Source organism: Nymphalis io, chromosome 28, assembly GCF_905147045.1.
Source record: "Nymphalis io chromosome 28, ilAglIoxx1.1, whole genome shotgun sequence".
NCBI classification, from domain to species: domain Eukaryota; kingdom Metazoa; phylum Arthropoda; class Insecta; order Lepidoptera; family Nymphalidae; genus Nymphalis; species Nymphalis io.
The window spans coordinates 5,838,475-5,854,953 of NC_065915.1; the positions used below are offsets into that span (position 1 = coordinate 5,838,475).

The 16,479-nt window shown below is 33.9% G+C and overlaps 1 protein-coding gene across 1 annotated transcript; it reads left to right on the forward strand.

Moving 5' to 3' along the window:
* Positions 1-327: 327 nt before the first annotated feature.
* LOC126779198 (glucose-6-phosphatase 2) lies at positions 328-8,182 on the forward strand. The gene is made up of 7 exons (XM_050503111.1): positions 328-491; positions 769-933; positions 1,811-2,002; positions 2,967-3,097; positions 3,811-4,007; positions 4,417-4,538; positions 6,308-8,182. Exons 1-7 carry the CDS (start codon positions 439-441, stop codon positions 6,534-6,536), a joined length of 1,089 nt encoding a protein of 362 aa, XP_050359068.1. The 5' UTR covers positions 328-438; the 3' UTR covers positions 6,537-8,182.
* Positions 8,183-16,479: the final 8,297 nt, after the last annotated feature.

The following is a 16,479-nucleotide window of genomic DNA, read 5'->3' on the forward strand; positions in this document are numbered from 1 at the left end:
TTAGCCTCCTTCTCAAAGTTGTGCCGGCCAAGTTGTATAGTTATGTTAGTTTAGTTAGTTGCGCCATCTCTTATGCAATAGTAATTGATGAAAAAATGTTAAGCGCCATCTATGGACGAATACAAAAATGACTTAATATTGATTAATTATTTTATTAGTTTTAATATTATTTAATAAGTAATTATGAAATAAAAGTGCGACTAAAATTGTCTTACTTACATATAATGTTTTGAATTTAATATTTTTTTGTGTTTTCTATTAAAATATTTGGTGATGTCTTTGTTATCTGTAATATATGTTATGTCACCTTGACAGTTCACATTCACAATAATTAAACAGGCCGAATTGTTATGATTTAAATTACACACTTTTTTTGCGATTAAAATCAATTAACATGCTTATGTAACATTACACAAACATACAGTAAATTTAATAAATATGGAGCAGGTGTACGCGCTCGGCGTGTCATGTATTGAACTGGTACAATATTGGTAAATAATTGGTTTAATAATAATATTGCAATGCACGAAAAATTTGGATTCTTGTTAATTCCGAGAATATTTTAGTAATGGAATTGGAAAAAAATCATGATAGTAATAAAATATAATAGTTTTATGAAATCACTAATCATAAAGTATATACTAATGCAATTATTAATATTAATGCTTTTTTGCAAATAAATTAACGTTTTTCGAACAAAATTTATATTTCTGTACATACTTTGGAAATTTTTTTTAATTATTAAAATTTTAACAATTTTCATTAAAGGCTCGAAGACTATGGGGACTATTTTAGAATTGTCAATCACTTCTCCAATCCACACTACGTTTTGGAAGTGTTATTTCCCCTTATCAGTATTCTGGACTCTGTATTTGCTTCTCAGCTGATTGTATGCATGTCGTTTGGAGGCTGGATGAATGCCGTCTTGAAATGGTAAGAGATAATGAACTATATTTTTTATACCATTAACTATTTATAATATAGTCATCTAAGAGTACAGCTGGACTGAGCAGCGTATAGGAAACTTGGTGAAGTCTTTTAGTCTGAGCGAGCTCCACCACCATTGGAGAGTCCTATGTCCAGCAGTTGATGAGAACAGGATGATGATTATAATAGTTATCTATAATAAACTACTAATTTATAAGCATATATTAAATTGTAAAAGCATTCTCTTTTGAAGATTTGATGCTTTCTCTACCATACTGTGGTATATAACGATGGTTATTTATGACAAATTGGATTTTATAAGACTATATATTTATATAGTTAGTGTCTTTATTTTCATATAAATTATATTCTTTTTTATAATTTTTTTTTTTTTTTTTTTTTTTTTTTTTTTTTTTTTTTTTTTTTTTTTTTTTTTTTATATATAGAATAGGAAGGTGGACGAGCATATGGACCACCTGATGGTAAGTGGTCACCAAACGCTCTTAGACATTGGCATTGTAAGAAATGTCAACCATCGCTTATAGCCAATGCGCCACCAACCTTGGGAACTAAGATTTTATGTCCCTTGTGCCTGTAATTACACTGGCTCACTCACCCTTCAAACCGGAACACAACAATATCAAGTATTGCTGTTTTGCGGTAGAATATCTGATGAGTGGGTGGTACCTACCCAGACGAGCTTGCACAAAGCCCTACCACCAGTATATTATAATTTAATATATTATCACTACATAACTGTATATTCTAAAAGAAAGTTTCCCTCCGCATCTGCCCGTCTGTCTAAACGTGATAAACTCAAAAACTACAGCACCTATTTTCATATAGTTATCACTGTTCAATGGATAATATAATAAAATTTCAGGTGGCTTTTAGAAGACCGTCCGTATTGGTGGGTCAGAGAAACGACATTCTATAGCAACACAAATAGACCACATTTACACCAAACATTTCAAACTTGCGAGACAGGTCCCGGTAGTCCGTCCGGTCATACCACCACAGCCGCTTCTGTGCTGATCCTTGCTGTGATGTGGATATCACACATATGTAACGACAGGTAAGACAATTCTTTCTTTTTTTTTATTTATAAAATCGGTAGAGTGGTAAAGGAGCTACCTGATGGTAAGTCATCATCGTCCAAACACTTTGGTGCTGTAAGAAACTTGAACCATTCCTTGCATCGCCAATGTGCCACCAACATTGAGAACTAAGATGTTATGTGCTTGTAGTTACACTTGCTCAGTCATCCTTCAAATCGGAACATAAAAAGAGTATAAGTATTGCTGTTTGGCGGTGAAATGTGATGGGTGGGTGGGAACCTTACCAGCTCACGTGTTCCCCTCCTCTTACAACCCGGGATCCTTCAAACGAGGCGTGAAGAGGCATCTTGCGGGCCGGCAAGGCGGGGACGGCTAGTACAGAACATTCTTCCCGACTGTACTGGCCGTCGTCGCGTTTGGACTCTACTACCACTTACCATCAGGTGGAGTAGAGTCATTTGCCATCCCGGGGCATATAAAAAAAAAAAAAAACCTACCCAGACAGCAGCGACTTGGTAGTAGTTAGTAGTAATTTATTCTATCAAATTATTGGTACTTCGATTGTAGTTATTTTTTATTTGATATTTAAGGTCGGCTGATGGATAGTGGCATCAATGCCCCACCAACATTGAACTAATATGTATTCCTGTAGTTACACTGGTATTTTTCAAACTGGAACATAACAATACTAAATATTGCTGCTTGGCCATCTGGGTTTGTATCATCATATATTCACTAATGTAGGATGGTACAAACCCAGATGTAATTGCATAAAGATCAACCATCAACTAAACAAATGTTTAGTTATATCGGAAAGAAGGAAATAAAATTATTTGTATATTTTATTTAAGTCAAATGTAATAATATTTTTATTTTATAGTCAATAAATATAGCTGATATGTTTTTGGAATATCTTAAGAAGTAGTATTCCTTTATTAGTCTTTTTAAGAGAATATTAATCGTTTGTTTCATTGTTTCCAGGAAATGGAATCCGTTTTGGTGGAAATATTTCACATATCCATTGTTTGGGTTTGCGCTTGCATCTGTAATGTTTGCAAGATTGTTTGTAGCTACACACTTCCCCCATCAGTGTTTGTTGGGCGCTATATTGGGTGAGAAATATTGCCTGTATATATTTGACATTGAAATGACACAATACTGGTGGTAGGGCTTTGTGCAAGCTCGTCTGGGTAGATACCACCCACTCATCAGATATTCTACCGCAAAACAGCAGTACTTCATATTGTTGTGTTCCGGTTTGAAGGTTGAATGAGCCAGTGTAATTACAGGCACGAGGAACATAACATCTTAGTTCCCAAGGTTGGTGGCGCATTGGCGATGTAAGCGATGGTTGACATTTCTTACAATGCCAATGTCTAAGGGCGTTTGGTGACCACTTACCATCAGGTGGCCCATATGCTCGTCCACCTTCCTACTCTATAAAAAAAAAAAAAAATTTCACACTTGACGTCTGACAGCCGACCAACCTACATGACATACATCACGTTGTGTGGTGTTGCTATTCTAATAATTGACGTATACCCACTTAAATTTATTATCTCTCACACATATATATATATATATATATATATATATATATATAAGGTACATATAGATGTTATGTCCCTTGTGCCTGTAATTACACTGTAATAATTAATTATTCTGTCAGTAAAAGATATCGAAGTAATCTGTAAATGATTTTTATCACATAATTGGCTAATTTGAATGCTCCTTTCGTGTCTTGATAAGATGTCGTTAAATTAGTTTTTTTTTTGTATTAATTATTATTTTTAATTGTTATTTTACTTGTCTTAATTTTTTTTAGGTTTATTCCTGGCGCCAGCGCTCTGCATATATGTGACTGATCCATTTATATGGCGGTACAGCGTTCACGCCACAATGCCAATCAAACAGGCGGTGATATGGCACGTGGTCAGCGCCATAGTCGCCATATTGATAAGTGTCGTCACTTACTATAGTCTTGTGCTGTGTGGTGTTGACCCACATTACACTGTTAAACTGGTGAGGGTTATTATGAACGTTTTTTTTGTAATAAGAGCTTAAAATAACCTTTTGCATGTTTCGAAGTTTCTAGAATATTTCTATTAAAAATTGCCATACTAATATAAACGTAACGTAATTGCCCGTGAATGTCCCACTGCTGGGCTATGGCCTCTTCTAATTTTTTGAAGAGAAGGTTTTGGACCTTATTCCACCACGCTGCTCCAATGCGGGTTGGTGGAATACACATGTGGCAAAATTTCAGTGAAATTGGACACATGCAGGTTTCCTCGCGATGTTTTCCTTCACCGTCAAGTACGAGATGAATTATAAACACAAATTAAGCACATGAGAATTCAGTGGTGCTTGCCCGGGTTTGAACTATAGGCCATCTCGGCTCTCATACTAATATATTAATGATTTTTTTTAGGCATTCCGCTGGTGCGAGGATCCAGACAGCATCCACGTGTCGACGACGCCCATGTTCGCTTTGGTGCAGTGCACCGCCAATCTGCTCGGCTGCGCGCTTTGTATGTCACCCGTACTTGCTGAGTGAGTAAGCTGCAGTACATCTCGCTCTAGCGCGTGACGTCGAATAATGTCTAAAAATCTCTCAAATGGAGAGAAGGCATCTATATTCTACCGCAAAACAGCAGTACTTGGTATTGTTGTGTTCCGGTTTGAAGGGTGAGTGAGCCAGTGTAATTACAGGCACAAGGGACATAACATCTTAGTTCCTAAGGTTTGTGGCGCATTGGTGATGTAAGGGATTGTTAACATTTCTTACAATGTTAATGTCTATGGGCGTTGGTGACCACTTACCATCAGATGGCCCATATGCTCATCCGCCTTCCTATTCAAAAAAAAAGCACAGCTTCACAGATAATATAGACATACGCTCGTAAGCACACATATACAGGGTGACTGGTTGAATACTATCGATACTTAAGGACGTGATTTTTGACGATCATATATGATTAAAAAAAAACATAACATAAATATTAATAAACTTCTAAGTAAAGTTAACCAAGAGTTATGTAATTAATTACGCGTCGTGTGGACACCCTAGCTGCGCTGTCGACACAAAACAGGTAGGTGCATTTAGTTATCGCGCGGTGGTATACCTACATCCAAACGCCGCCACGTGTTAACAGGGTAGCAGGCTACCTTTGATAAACAAGCATGATCCAATCCCTCTTCATACTTTAATCCTGGCTTAGGATAGGCAAAAATACCAAGATATTTCACTCGTTTAAGCAACAAATTTGTTGACTAGGTAAATGATGTGAACTTGGGACAAAAATTAATATGAACTGTTTACCTATCTTGGTATTTCCGGAGTATTTAAAAATGGAATTATACTTATTTACAACGATTGTCATTCATTAAACTAAACTATTTACCTACATAACTACACTAACCTTAACAAATGTTCAAAGTGAGCTCCTTCTCGTGTGATACACAGTTCGGCACGTTTACGCATATAGTCTTTCACATGATATAACACGAATGGGTCACTTTTAACACTTTCGAAAGCACTGGTGAGTACTCGCTTCTGGATTGTTCTCGAAATACTCGCGAATGTCTGCTTGTAGGGAGACAGGGTATGCCGCTCCTGCTCGTCCTTGGGCATGTGTTGGAGTACGGAACTGTCCAAAGTCTCGTAGCGTTTGATTAGCGTTTAAGATTACGCTGGCAGTAGGTACTCGGCGATTGGGGAACATCTCCCGGTACAAATTGATAGCACCCGGTAAGCCGCACGCGCATAAGCACGAACCATGTCCAGGTATTCTGCATTTGTGTATTGATAAGCCATACTTAATTATTAATGACGAATCACACACGACAGATTAGGTATACGCTTAAGATCGATCGCTAGGCGCGCGCGCGGGATAACGGACATACGAACCTTACGGCGGCGCTCGTCCGACTAATTGTCCGCGGGGCAGGTGTCGCGGGTGCCAAGCGGCACAGGACAACACCGCGCCGCACGCGCCGCCGGCGCCGCCCACTTGTGTCCACGCTTCATTTATTTAAATTTAAATTTTTGTAAATTTGGTCAAAAATTAAGTACCTATTTTTTTTACATAATTCGAATGAGAATCATGTACCGAGTATCCTCCTAAAATATTGATAGTATTCAACCAGTCAGCCTGTATAATAGCAAAAGTGAAGCGAGTCGTGAGTCGTCTTACTCTTATTTCTTGTGAGTGCGATGAGAACCATTGCTCCATAAACACAATCGACAATTAAAATGTCGAAATTTTTCACGGCTGACGACACTAGTCGTTAGAATTAAAAAAATTAACATTTCTTTTCAGGTACCGTCACAACACAAAGAACAGGTCGCTCATCATGTCGATCCTCGCAACCGTTATATCGATATACGCGTTCAAACAACTCGAAGAGAACATCACTAGAGCTAGCGCGTTTAAGTACTATACATTACAGTTTATATTGAACATGGCAAGACCAGCCTTGCTATTAAGATTCGTTCCAGCAGTAGCCCAGTGGCCGTATTCCGGTCAGATTAAAGAGAAAGTTAATTAATAGATTAAAATTAGATAGAAAAACGAAATATTTAAAAATGAAAAATCTCTATTTAAAATAAATACAAAAAAGTTATAAATAAACATGGTAATAAAAATTATCAAGTACATACAACTCTAAAATTTTATTTCGTATGTTTTAGTTTTAAATAATAACATAATTGACAATTGTCTCCTAGATAAAACAAAGACTTTAATTCATGTACTATAAAAGCTTAACACATACTGTATATAATCTATGAAGCTTTAGACATTAAAACATAGCTTGTATATAAAAAAATAACAAAAAATATTGAGATTAGTAAACATGTTCACGAAAACAATTACTACTCAAAAATACATTTTTTTTTTTTTAATTTTTATGTCTGTGATTGACAATCATCTACTAGACTACACGAAGCGTTTAGTTCTTGCAATGAAATAGTGTTACGCCAAAAAATATTATAATTAATATATAGTTATTGGTAGGGCTTTGTCAAAGCCAGTCTGTGTACTTGTGTAGGTACCACCCACTTATCATATTATTATATATTCTACTACCAAACAGCAATACTATGGGTGAGTGAGCCAGTGTTATTACAGGCACAAGGGACATAAAATCTTAGTTCCCAAGGTTGGTGGCGCATTGGCTATGTAAGCGATGGTTGACATTTCTTACAATGCCAATGTCTAAGGTCGTTTGGTGACCATTTACCATCAGGTGGCCCATATGCTCGTCCGCCTTCCTATTCTATAAAAAAATAATACTATTGTTGTGTTCCGGAATGAAGGGAAGTGAGCCAGTGTAATAAAAAACTATACAAGGAACATAACATCTTAGTTCCCAAGGTTGGTGGTGTATTGGTGATTTAAGGAATTGTTAATATTTCTTACAGTGCCAATGTTTGTGTAGTGTGGCCATTTACCATCAGGATGAACCATTTGCATACATACATATGTATATAATACATAAATATTTGTAAATGGGCTTAGGTACGCAACGTATGCCTCAATTATGCCTTGTTAAATATGTAAGCGTTTTACTTTTAGTTTTTAATAGATATTTTATAAAATAGAATATCTATATATAAATAATTAAATGAGTTGAAATGTCTAGATTTATGTACTTTTTTGTTTTTCTCTGCTATAATACAGCAGTGATACGGGTGATAGAAAATATGATATTTGGATTTGAAAATAAAGATGGCACCACTGTCATTTACTTGTTGTATAAATATGTCTTCTTTGATTTTGGAAGCAAATTTGACATTTCATCTTTAATCCATTACTATAATGAAGTAACGCAGGTTTAAAAATTCCTTTTTTTAAAATTTGATTCCATTTTCAAATTTAATTTTTTATATAATGTTATTTGTTTTATTGTAAACGCACACATTTTGATTGTGAATGGTTGTTTTATATATGCTTCATGTATATTTATTAATGCAAGGTCATTCGGCATAGACTTTATTCAGACAGCCTTCGGGCGGACTCAAGTAATATAGATAATCAAAAATTAAGTTGATCCCACAGATTATATACAACTAAGTAATAACATATATATGTATGCTTTTTTTGTTATTCAATTTATTACATTTTCCTGTGATATATTTACGCTACACCAAAAGTTTGAATATAATTTATGTTAATAAAATTAAATACCAATCACTTTATGTTTTTTTTTTTGCTTCCTGAAGGTAGGCATGTTCCTGGTGGTAGAGCTTTGTGCTCGTCTGGGTAGGTACCACCCACTCATCAGATATTCTACCGCAAAACAGTAGTACTTGGTATTGTTGTTTTCTGATTTTAAGGGTGACTGAGCCAGTGCAATTACAGGCACAAGGGACATAACATCTTAGTTCCCAAGGTTGGTGGCGCATTGGTGATGTAAGCAATTGTAACGTTTCCGATAAAGAACTTTCAGTTATAATTGAAGGAGCATAAGCATCTTCGGGTATTGCATCAGGATCAAGGGGGTATAAACCAGTTGCTTTGAATCCATTCGTGATATTGGTCTGAGACATACACTTTGGCCATGTTTGGGAGAAAATTTTGTTAAATGCAGCTTTGTTTAAAGTTCTCTCTTGAGAATTGCCCAGGTAGTTCAAAACTTCTTCACTCCAGTGATGTTCGAAGGAGCGATTCACTGATTTATCTCGAGGTTGGAGTTCGTGCGTAGTGTTCGAAGGTAAGAAGGTAAGCAGTATAGTACTATATTATTTTTATCTGCTTCTCCCAGAGTATTATATGATAAATGACACCTTGTGCCATCAAAGATAAGCAGACACTTACCAGGTAATTTATGTTGTGCTAAACGCACATCGCTATTGTAACGTTCTCGGCGTGTTCCGAAGCAACAAGATGTACTCTTGTATTCCCTTTTCAGCCAAAACTACAATTTGTTTGTAGACCGTAATGCGACACCCTTTTTCATCCGTGTTATACAAGCGTTCTGGATGTACAATAATGTCTAGCTCTTCATAGGGTTCCTTCACTTCTTCAAAATGGTGTTGGCTTATTCATTTTTTGAGCTCTAGCCGGTTTCTTAAATTTGTGTTTTCTTTATGATATTGATGGGTTTCGAGCCAAAAACATTTTGAGCCATTTGCGTCCAGCTATTCTTGTTGACATATTGAACGAGTGCATGATTTTAAACCTCACAAAATAAAAAGGCTTTTTTTCCGATAAATTTAGGCGTAAGTGGTACACCCACTTTTTCAAAACGTTTCATTCGCTACGATAAATCGTCTTCTAATCGTTTTGTGAGAATAGTTGGCGTCCCAATTATTTTAGTACTATTACCGCTTACTAAAGGTTTCTAAGGGTGCGTCTTGGAATATTGAACTTAAACGCTGCAGCAGTTGTATTAAGTTGATTATTTTGTACTGTTTCCATGGCACGTCTTAAACTGTCTTCATCCAATGTACTACCTCTTTTTCTAGGTTTTGACTCCGACATTCTTGAAATCAGAAATTATACGCATAAAATTTAATCATCTATTCAATTACCGGCTTATTGCTATAAGGTTTTTTTTTTTTGCTTAAAGTATGGTTATAGACATACTATCTTATGACTTCTTATATATAACTTATCACATACTTACTTTATCACATACTTTACCGTTTTTAACATGCAAATATTTTTTATATTCGTTGCTTTTCATGTAAATTAGTTTAGTTTATTTTCAGACATAACCTTTCCATAAAAGAAATTTAAATATATACTGGAAATAAAATAATTTTGTAAAAAAAATGTCTATTCCATATGAGTTAAAAAGTTTAATAACCTTTATAAATAAAAATATTATAAATATAAAAATTGTTTTAACTACAACAGTACGTATTTATAACTAAAAAGTCACTATTCATATGTTCATGATTTGTAGATGTTCCTTGTAAGGCCAACCGTCAAATTTTTGATTGGCCTTATAAGGAACCACCGGCTTTCCTAGGAGCACTACCAATATTTTAACTTAAATCAAGGCTAAACTATTTTTTTTTCTTTAGTACCATAAAAATATCCTTATACGACAATTCACAGTAAAAAATATGAGATAATAATAGGTAACTAAAAACTTGCGTTTTGCTGTGCGCGCGAATAACAATTATAACGTCGACGACCAAAGTCTACGAAGTGTGTGATCGCTCTGCCACAATAGCGGCGCGAGCGACTCGCCGCCGCATCTGTGGCCTGTGGGTGGTTGAGTTTGATGGATCTTAGTGTATAGCAGAAGGAATATGTCTTTATATGTCAATAACTACGACTTTTCAATAGTTGGCCATCAAAGGAGCCTGCGTGCGTGGCCTTCCATGGTCCACCTATCTTATATTTTGATTTTGATGATTGATTATGTAAATATATAATTATGTCTATTTTATCTTAGTTTCATTGATTATTAATGTCCTTCCCTTTTAATAATAAATTATGTTTATAACACAAAACACACCTTTGACATAATTACAAAAAAAAATTTCATTTCAAATTTGAGTATGAAAATAAATATATTTATAACAGTTTGGCTCCATTCGTCCTTGTGCTAGCGACGAGCCTACCTAGTAAAATTTTATTGCCTTTTTTACCGTTTTTCAAATTCTACTTTAAGTTAAGCACGTAAGGTTGAATTTGTAATGTATATAGACCAGCTATTGTCGGTCGATATATGAGTGTGTGTAAATATGTGTATGAGTTGTGAATACAACTTTAAATAATTGTCTTAAGATTGAATTTGCATTGATGTGTTTTTGTTTCGACTACAACTACATAAACACGTTAAGGGACAGTTTTTAAATGATTTTTTACGGGACTGTGTATCTAGTTCTTACGGCTAAAAAAATATATCAACACAGTTTGGGAATATATAACAAGTCCATTAGCTTCAGGCTGGTTACCTTTCTATATTTATTGAACGAGTTAATTTGTAAGCACAGATAAAAAAACATGATATTGTGTATGTAGCGGTTCTTGTTCGAGCTTAAGCATTAATATATTAAAAAAAAAAACTCTAGATACAGTCACGAACGAAAGTAACACTCGAAACTGTCATCAAACACTCGGAAATTCTACATAAGTAGTTATAGTTATACTATAAACATTTTTTTTTGCAAATTCAACCTTACGCGGATTGCTTAAAATTGTTTTCGCAAAGCAGAGTAAAGAAATAAGTTAGTAGGACAAGGCATGGAGTGGAGACGAATATTATTTATACTGTTTATTTTTACACGACATTGGATTCGTTTTTAAGAGTTTGTTAAATTGTGTTCTAAGCATATATTTAAAAGTTCAAATAATATTAGTAGAATATTTTATTTTTTAAGCAACATTTTATTTTTTAAACAGACATGGCCAACAGCAGGTCAACACATTAATTTCCTTGGAATAAATTTAGTTTATTGTAGAGTTGTTTGACGACCATTTCTACTTATGGGATTCGATTAAAAACTATATTATAATATAGAAGGTATAAATATTTGTCAAAAACTTTAACACAGAAAAGTTCAAAATTATTAATTTATTAAACATAATAAAAAAAATCGACTCCATTGAATAAGAACGGGGCATTTGTATTGTGCGACTAAAATAAAAGGCGGCTGTTACGCATCGTTCTTACACTGACAATGCGGCCATTCAAATTTGCTGTATTATACTTGTGACCGATGAGTGAAGTTTTGTGACAAATTAAATCAAAATCACATATTGCTTTGTATATAAAGTCATAAAAACAACAAAAACATATCAATAAACACTTTTACTTACCGAAAATACGATATCGCTTCCTTTTCTAACGTTCTTGTCGTAATATTTTTACAATTTTTCAACGAACACTTCGGCATTTTTAACGAGCGTGCAGTGACGCGGGCGACGCGAGACTATTTGAAATGAGCGCACAATTTTGAACTGTGTGCTCATTTTATGCGGACGATTTTGAGACGCTGAGTGTGTATCTAGGGTTTTTTATATGAGCTTAAGCCTGTAATATTTTTAAAATTTAACGGGGCTGATTATTGAATCCCCATTTTTGCATATCTTACCATTTCAAGGTCAACAACAACAGTAACATCCTGTTAATGTCCCACTGCTGGGCTAAGGCCTCCTCTTCATTTTGAGGAGAAGGTTTGGAGCTTATTCCACCACGCTGCTCCAATGCGGGTTGGTAGAATATTTCAAGGTCGCCAGAATCCAAATCCAACTTTTTTATAGAGATGCTGTGTGTGTGTATGTGCGTTTGTTCTTATGTACGTTCGGAATTATCTTACGTCTCGATTATCTCGCGATAAAATTGTTAATGTAATTATAAAATTAATAAATTGAAATCGATTTAAAAATGTATTTAATAGTTTTTTATTCCTCCAAGTTATTCATGTGAGCTGCACGGGTCGCACTCAGTTTTTTTTTTTGGATTATTCATTCATGCGGTACTCTGTTCGGTTAATTTAATTAAGAATCGTTTTGATAACAACTATCGTCAATATGAATGGTTAAATTAAAAAAAACATTATCAGGCACTTGAGATTGTGTCTATTATATCTTTTTATAAAAAAGCGATTTCATTTTTTTTTATTATTTGATTATCTTCGTTCAGAAACCACGATCCATAATGTTTTTCGGCGAAAAACTATTAGTTTCCGACAATAATTTCTCCTCATCTGATCTACTTCAGTATGTAAGTATATTTTTATTTCACCGTCGTTGGTCTAGTGGCTACGTGTGAGGTCGCAGACCAGGTTTCAAATCCCAGTTCGTAACATTAAAAAGTTATTAAGTTTTTCCGTCGAAAATTCTCATTAGCAGCCCAGAGTCTGGAAGTTGAAAGTGTGTACTCCCATGCCATAGAAAACACGTAAAGCCGTTGGTCCTGCGCCTGAACTTTTTCCGGTCGTGCCGTCCCATCGGATTATGAGAGTAAAAAAATAGAGTGCATCTGTGTTTGCGCACACACTTGTGAACTATAATAGCTCCTGTACAGTTGGCTAATCTCTATTGAGATTGGCCACCGTGGCCAAAATCGGTCTGGAGGACATCACTATTATTATTAGTTAAATCAGTACTGAATGGATAACATTACTAGAATTACAGTTATCTTCTTCTTAATATATAAAAATTAATGTTTGTTTGTTTGACCTTTATGCTTTCCTAAACCACTCATCCGATAGTGATGAAACTTTGGTGAGTTGAAAATATTATCTTTGGTTTATTTATTCATTATCCGAGGAAACTTTTATAAATAATAGCATTTTATATTTAATGTGTATTTGCAATTAAAAATATGTAGGCGTTTTTTATTTCTTTAGATTGAAACGTTGATTAAGGAGTCAAAGTTTCAGCAGCGTCGAGGTTCAATCACCACCAATTACGGATGGTTGAAATCCAGGAATCCAATGGATGAAGTTGAAATTGGATTGGAGAAATTTAACAATACAATTTTGAAAGTTTGTATAATACTAAAATTATTTAAATTCTAGAATTTTATTAGAATAATATAGTACTTACTATATCATTCTAATAAAATGACTCACTTGAGTAATAGCCAGTGAACGTCCGACTGCTAGGCTAAGGCTTTCATTTTTTTATTATGTTGTCTTGTGCTCTCCAGAGACAGTCTCTTCGTTGTATCTTTATATCGGTTTATAGCTCGGTATTTTATGTGCCTGCATGTTTTTATTTCCAGACACAATCAAAATTTTTGTATTACATTTTTTAATCTTTTTGTGATTCTGGGTTCCTAGGTCGTTCTAGACGTTCTAACAGGCTGAACCGAACACCTAGATGTTCGGTTCAGCCTGTTAGAACTGTTCATGATGCGGTCGTCTCTATTATGGGGTATATTTATTACGCTGTTACATATTATTGCATTTGTCACCATCGTAAATAATGAAAGTTTAGTATAAAGGTTGACTGGTAAAGAACACGTAGATGGCGTTACGTCCGGCTTTTGTACCAAGCAATTGTTTATAGACAATAACTCGACAATTAGTCGATCATATCATTGCTATTTATGAACTTATATATTTATGTTTGTGTAAGACTTTAGGCTAAAGGCTTTATTATAGATTTCAATCAGTTCCTTCTCAGAGTTAGATAATGAAATTTGTTATAAGTGTAATAAAAAATACAAAACAAAGTGATATTCATATTGCTAATAATAATTTATAAGACTTTGTTTCCAACTTGTAGCTGACGTCACAGTCTCGAGCCGCCATTGCTGTCAAACTTGACAGATTAGCTGACGAATCCAACATGCTACCGAGTGACATTATTACTGTCTTCTCGAAACTTCTGGACGAGGAAGAAAACATTCAGCTGTTAGAGCGAAATGTCAAGATGGTGAAAGAGAGAGGGAAGATATGTAAAACAAATCCTAAATGTGACGGACGGCGTTCAAGCCTTTCATTTATACTAAAATAGATTTAAATACAACAACGCTTTTAAGTAAAGCCGTAAATCATTATATTGACTTACTAATAAATTCATAACTTTGCACTAATGATAATTTTAATTATATATTAAAAACCGTTTTTTTTTTATTTCGCTGTTACAAAGTTATGTCAACTATTTTTTTTTAGTTCTTTTGTGATTGATTTTGTGATATTTTTTTATTTTCACCTGATATTTTGAGTTGGATTATTCATTTGAAAATAATTGGGTAGGTTATCTACATAAGAAATACCAACGTCTATTAATATAGGTGACCACGTCATTCAATAAAACAAAAACAATTTATTTATTATTACTGTATCGTTAAATCTCATTGTATTCCGTACAAAAGTAGATAAACGTCGACTTAATTGGATAAATTGAACAAAAACAATGTGTCGCTCTGAATCTCGTTCTTTTTTTAAATTGCAAAATGGATCTTGACAGTTGACATTTCCCGTCTAAAAATTATTGAAGTCTTTTTACTTAGTAAAATTTTATAACATTGTGTGGGTATGTTTATCAGTTTTTTAAGTGTTTTTATTTTATATTATTATATCTTTTACATAAAGACAGATAGTATACTAAATTAAAGACCGTAATAGAATTAAAATTACGCGGCAATTTTTTTTTCATTCGTTCATTTGTATGTTATTCTTTTTTTATATTCGCCTAAGGACCAAATTTTTAACAGTCAATAATATTTATTTCAGAAATTCATTTATAAGTTTATCTATAAAAAATTACAAAATGTTAATTAAATTAATATACAACATTAACGAGCAAAGCCGCGATGAGTCCTTGTTAACACTTAATGGCTGGTCGTGTAATCATAAATACAGTATTCCGATGTACGAACTTACAAATATATAAATAATGAAAGTAATTTAAAATATGGGATACTTACGCCATGTAACGATTTGTATTTATTCGTTGGGATGTTTTTTTTTAAATTGCAACACAAATTTATATTATAAAAATAAATACAACGCATAATTCATATTTTTTATTGCATTATTTAATTTTCCCTAAAAAATTCATCCCTGACTCGAAATGCTACAATGAATGGACTATGTTTTTTTACTTCAAAACTGGCTAACAAGCATTTAATGTAATTTTTTTACCAATACCTATCTGGGTTAAAAAAATTTAATATCAAATAGTTATGCCTTAGGCCGACAAATATTCAGCCAATGCTCCAAGTGTTCAAATCACATGTGCTTAAAATGTTTTAGCTTTCAATGCAACGTCCTTGCTAATAAAATTAAAATGCGAAATAAAATGGCAATTGTAATCTATACTTATTTAAGTAATTAATGTGGTACATAGACTAAACGTAGTGACATTTTTTTAAAGCGTATAGCATAGAGATATATTATGTTGTCTCGAATTTAAATCGAAAACATTTTTTTAAATTAACGTTTTTAAATTATCGTCTTGGATCTAAATCGCTTCGTCGTTGGGTATGAAGAAATACGATATATTTAAAAAAAAAAGAATAAATTACACCCAGATGTAAATCAAAATATACGGTGCTGTTGTGTTATCAAGATATAGTATCAATTGAAATATTATCTGAAATCTGATAAACGAAAGAATACACATAGGTAAATAGAACCTTATTTATTCATTTTATTAAATAAATATTCAAAATGCCTACAATTAATTTCAATGTACTTATATGAATTATAAATAAATAAACAAATAATATCCTGGGACATTATTCACACACGGTCATCTGATCCCAAATTAAGCAGAGCTTGTACTATGGAAACCAGGCAACTGATATACTACATATACTACTTTTCCTTTGTAAATACGTATTTATATAGATAATTACACCCAGACTCAGGACAAAAAGACATGTTCATGCACACAAATGACTTCCCTGGGTGGGAATCGAACCCACAACCTTCGGCGTGAAAGGTAAGTATCTACCAACCACGCCAACCGGCCCGTCATATTCATTAAACTCTGATTGCAAGCCTTCATGGCCATGTCGAACTTTATAAAAATGATCGCGGTAAAAATTCTTAGACCGATTTTGATGTGGT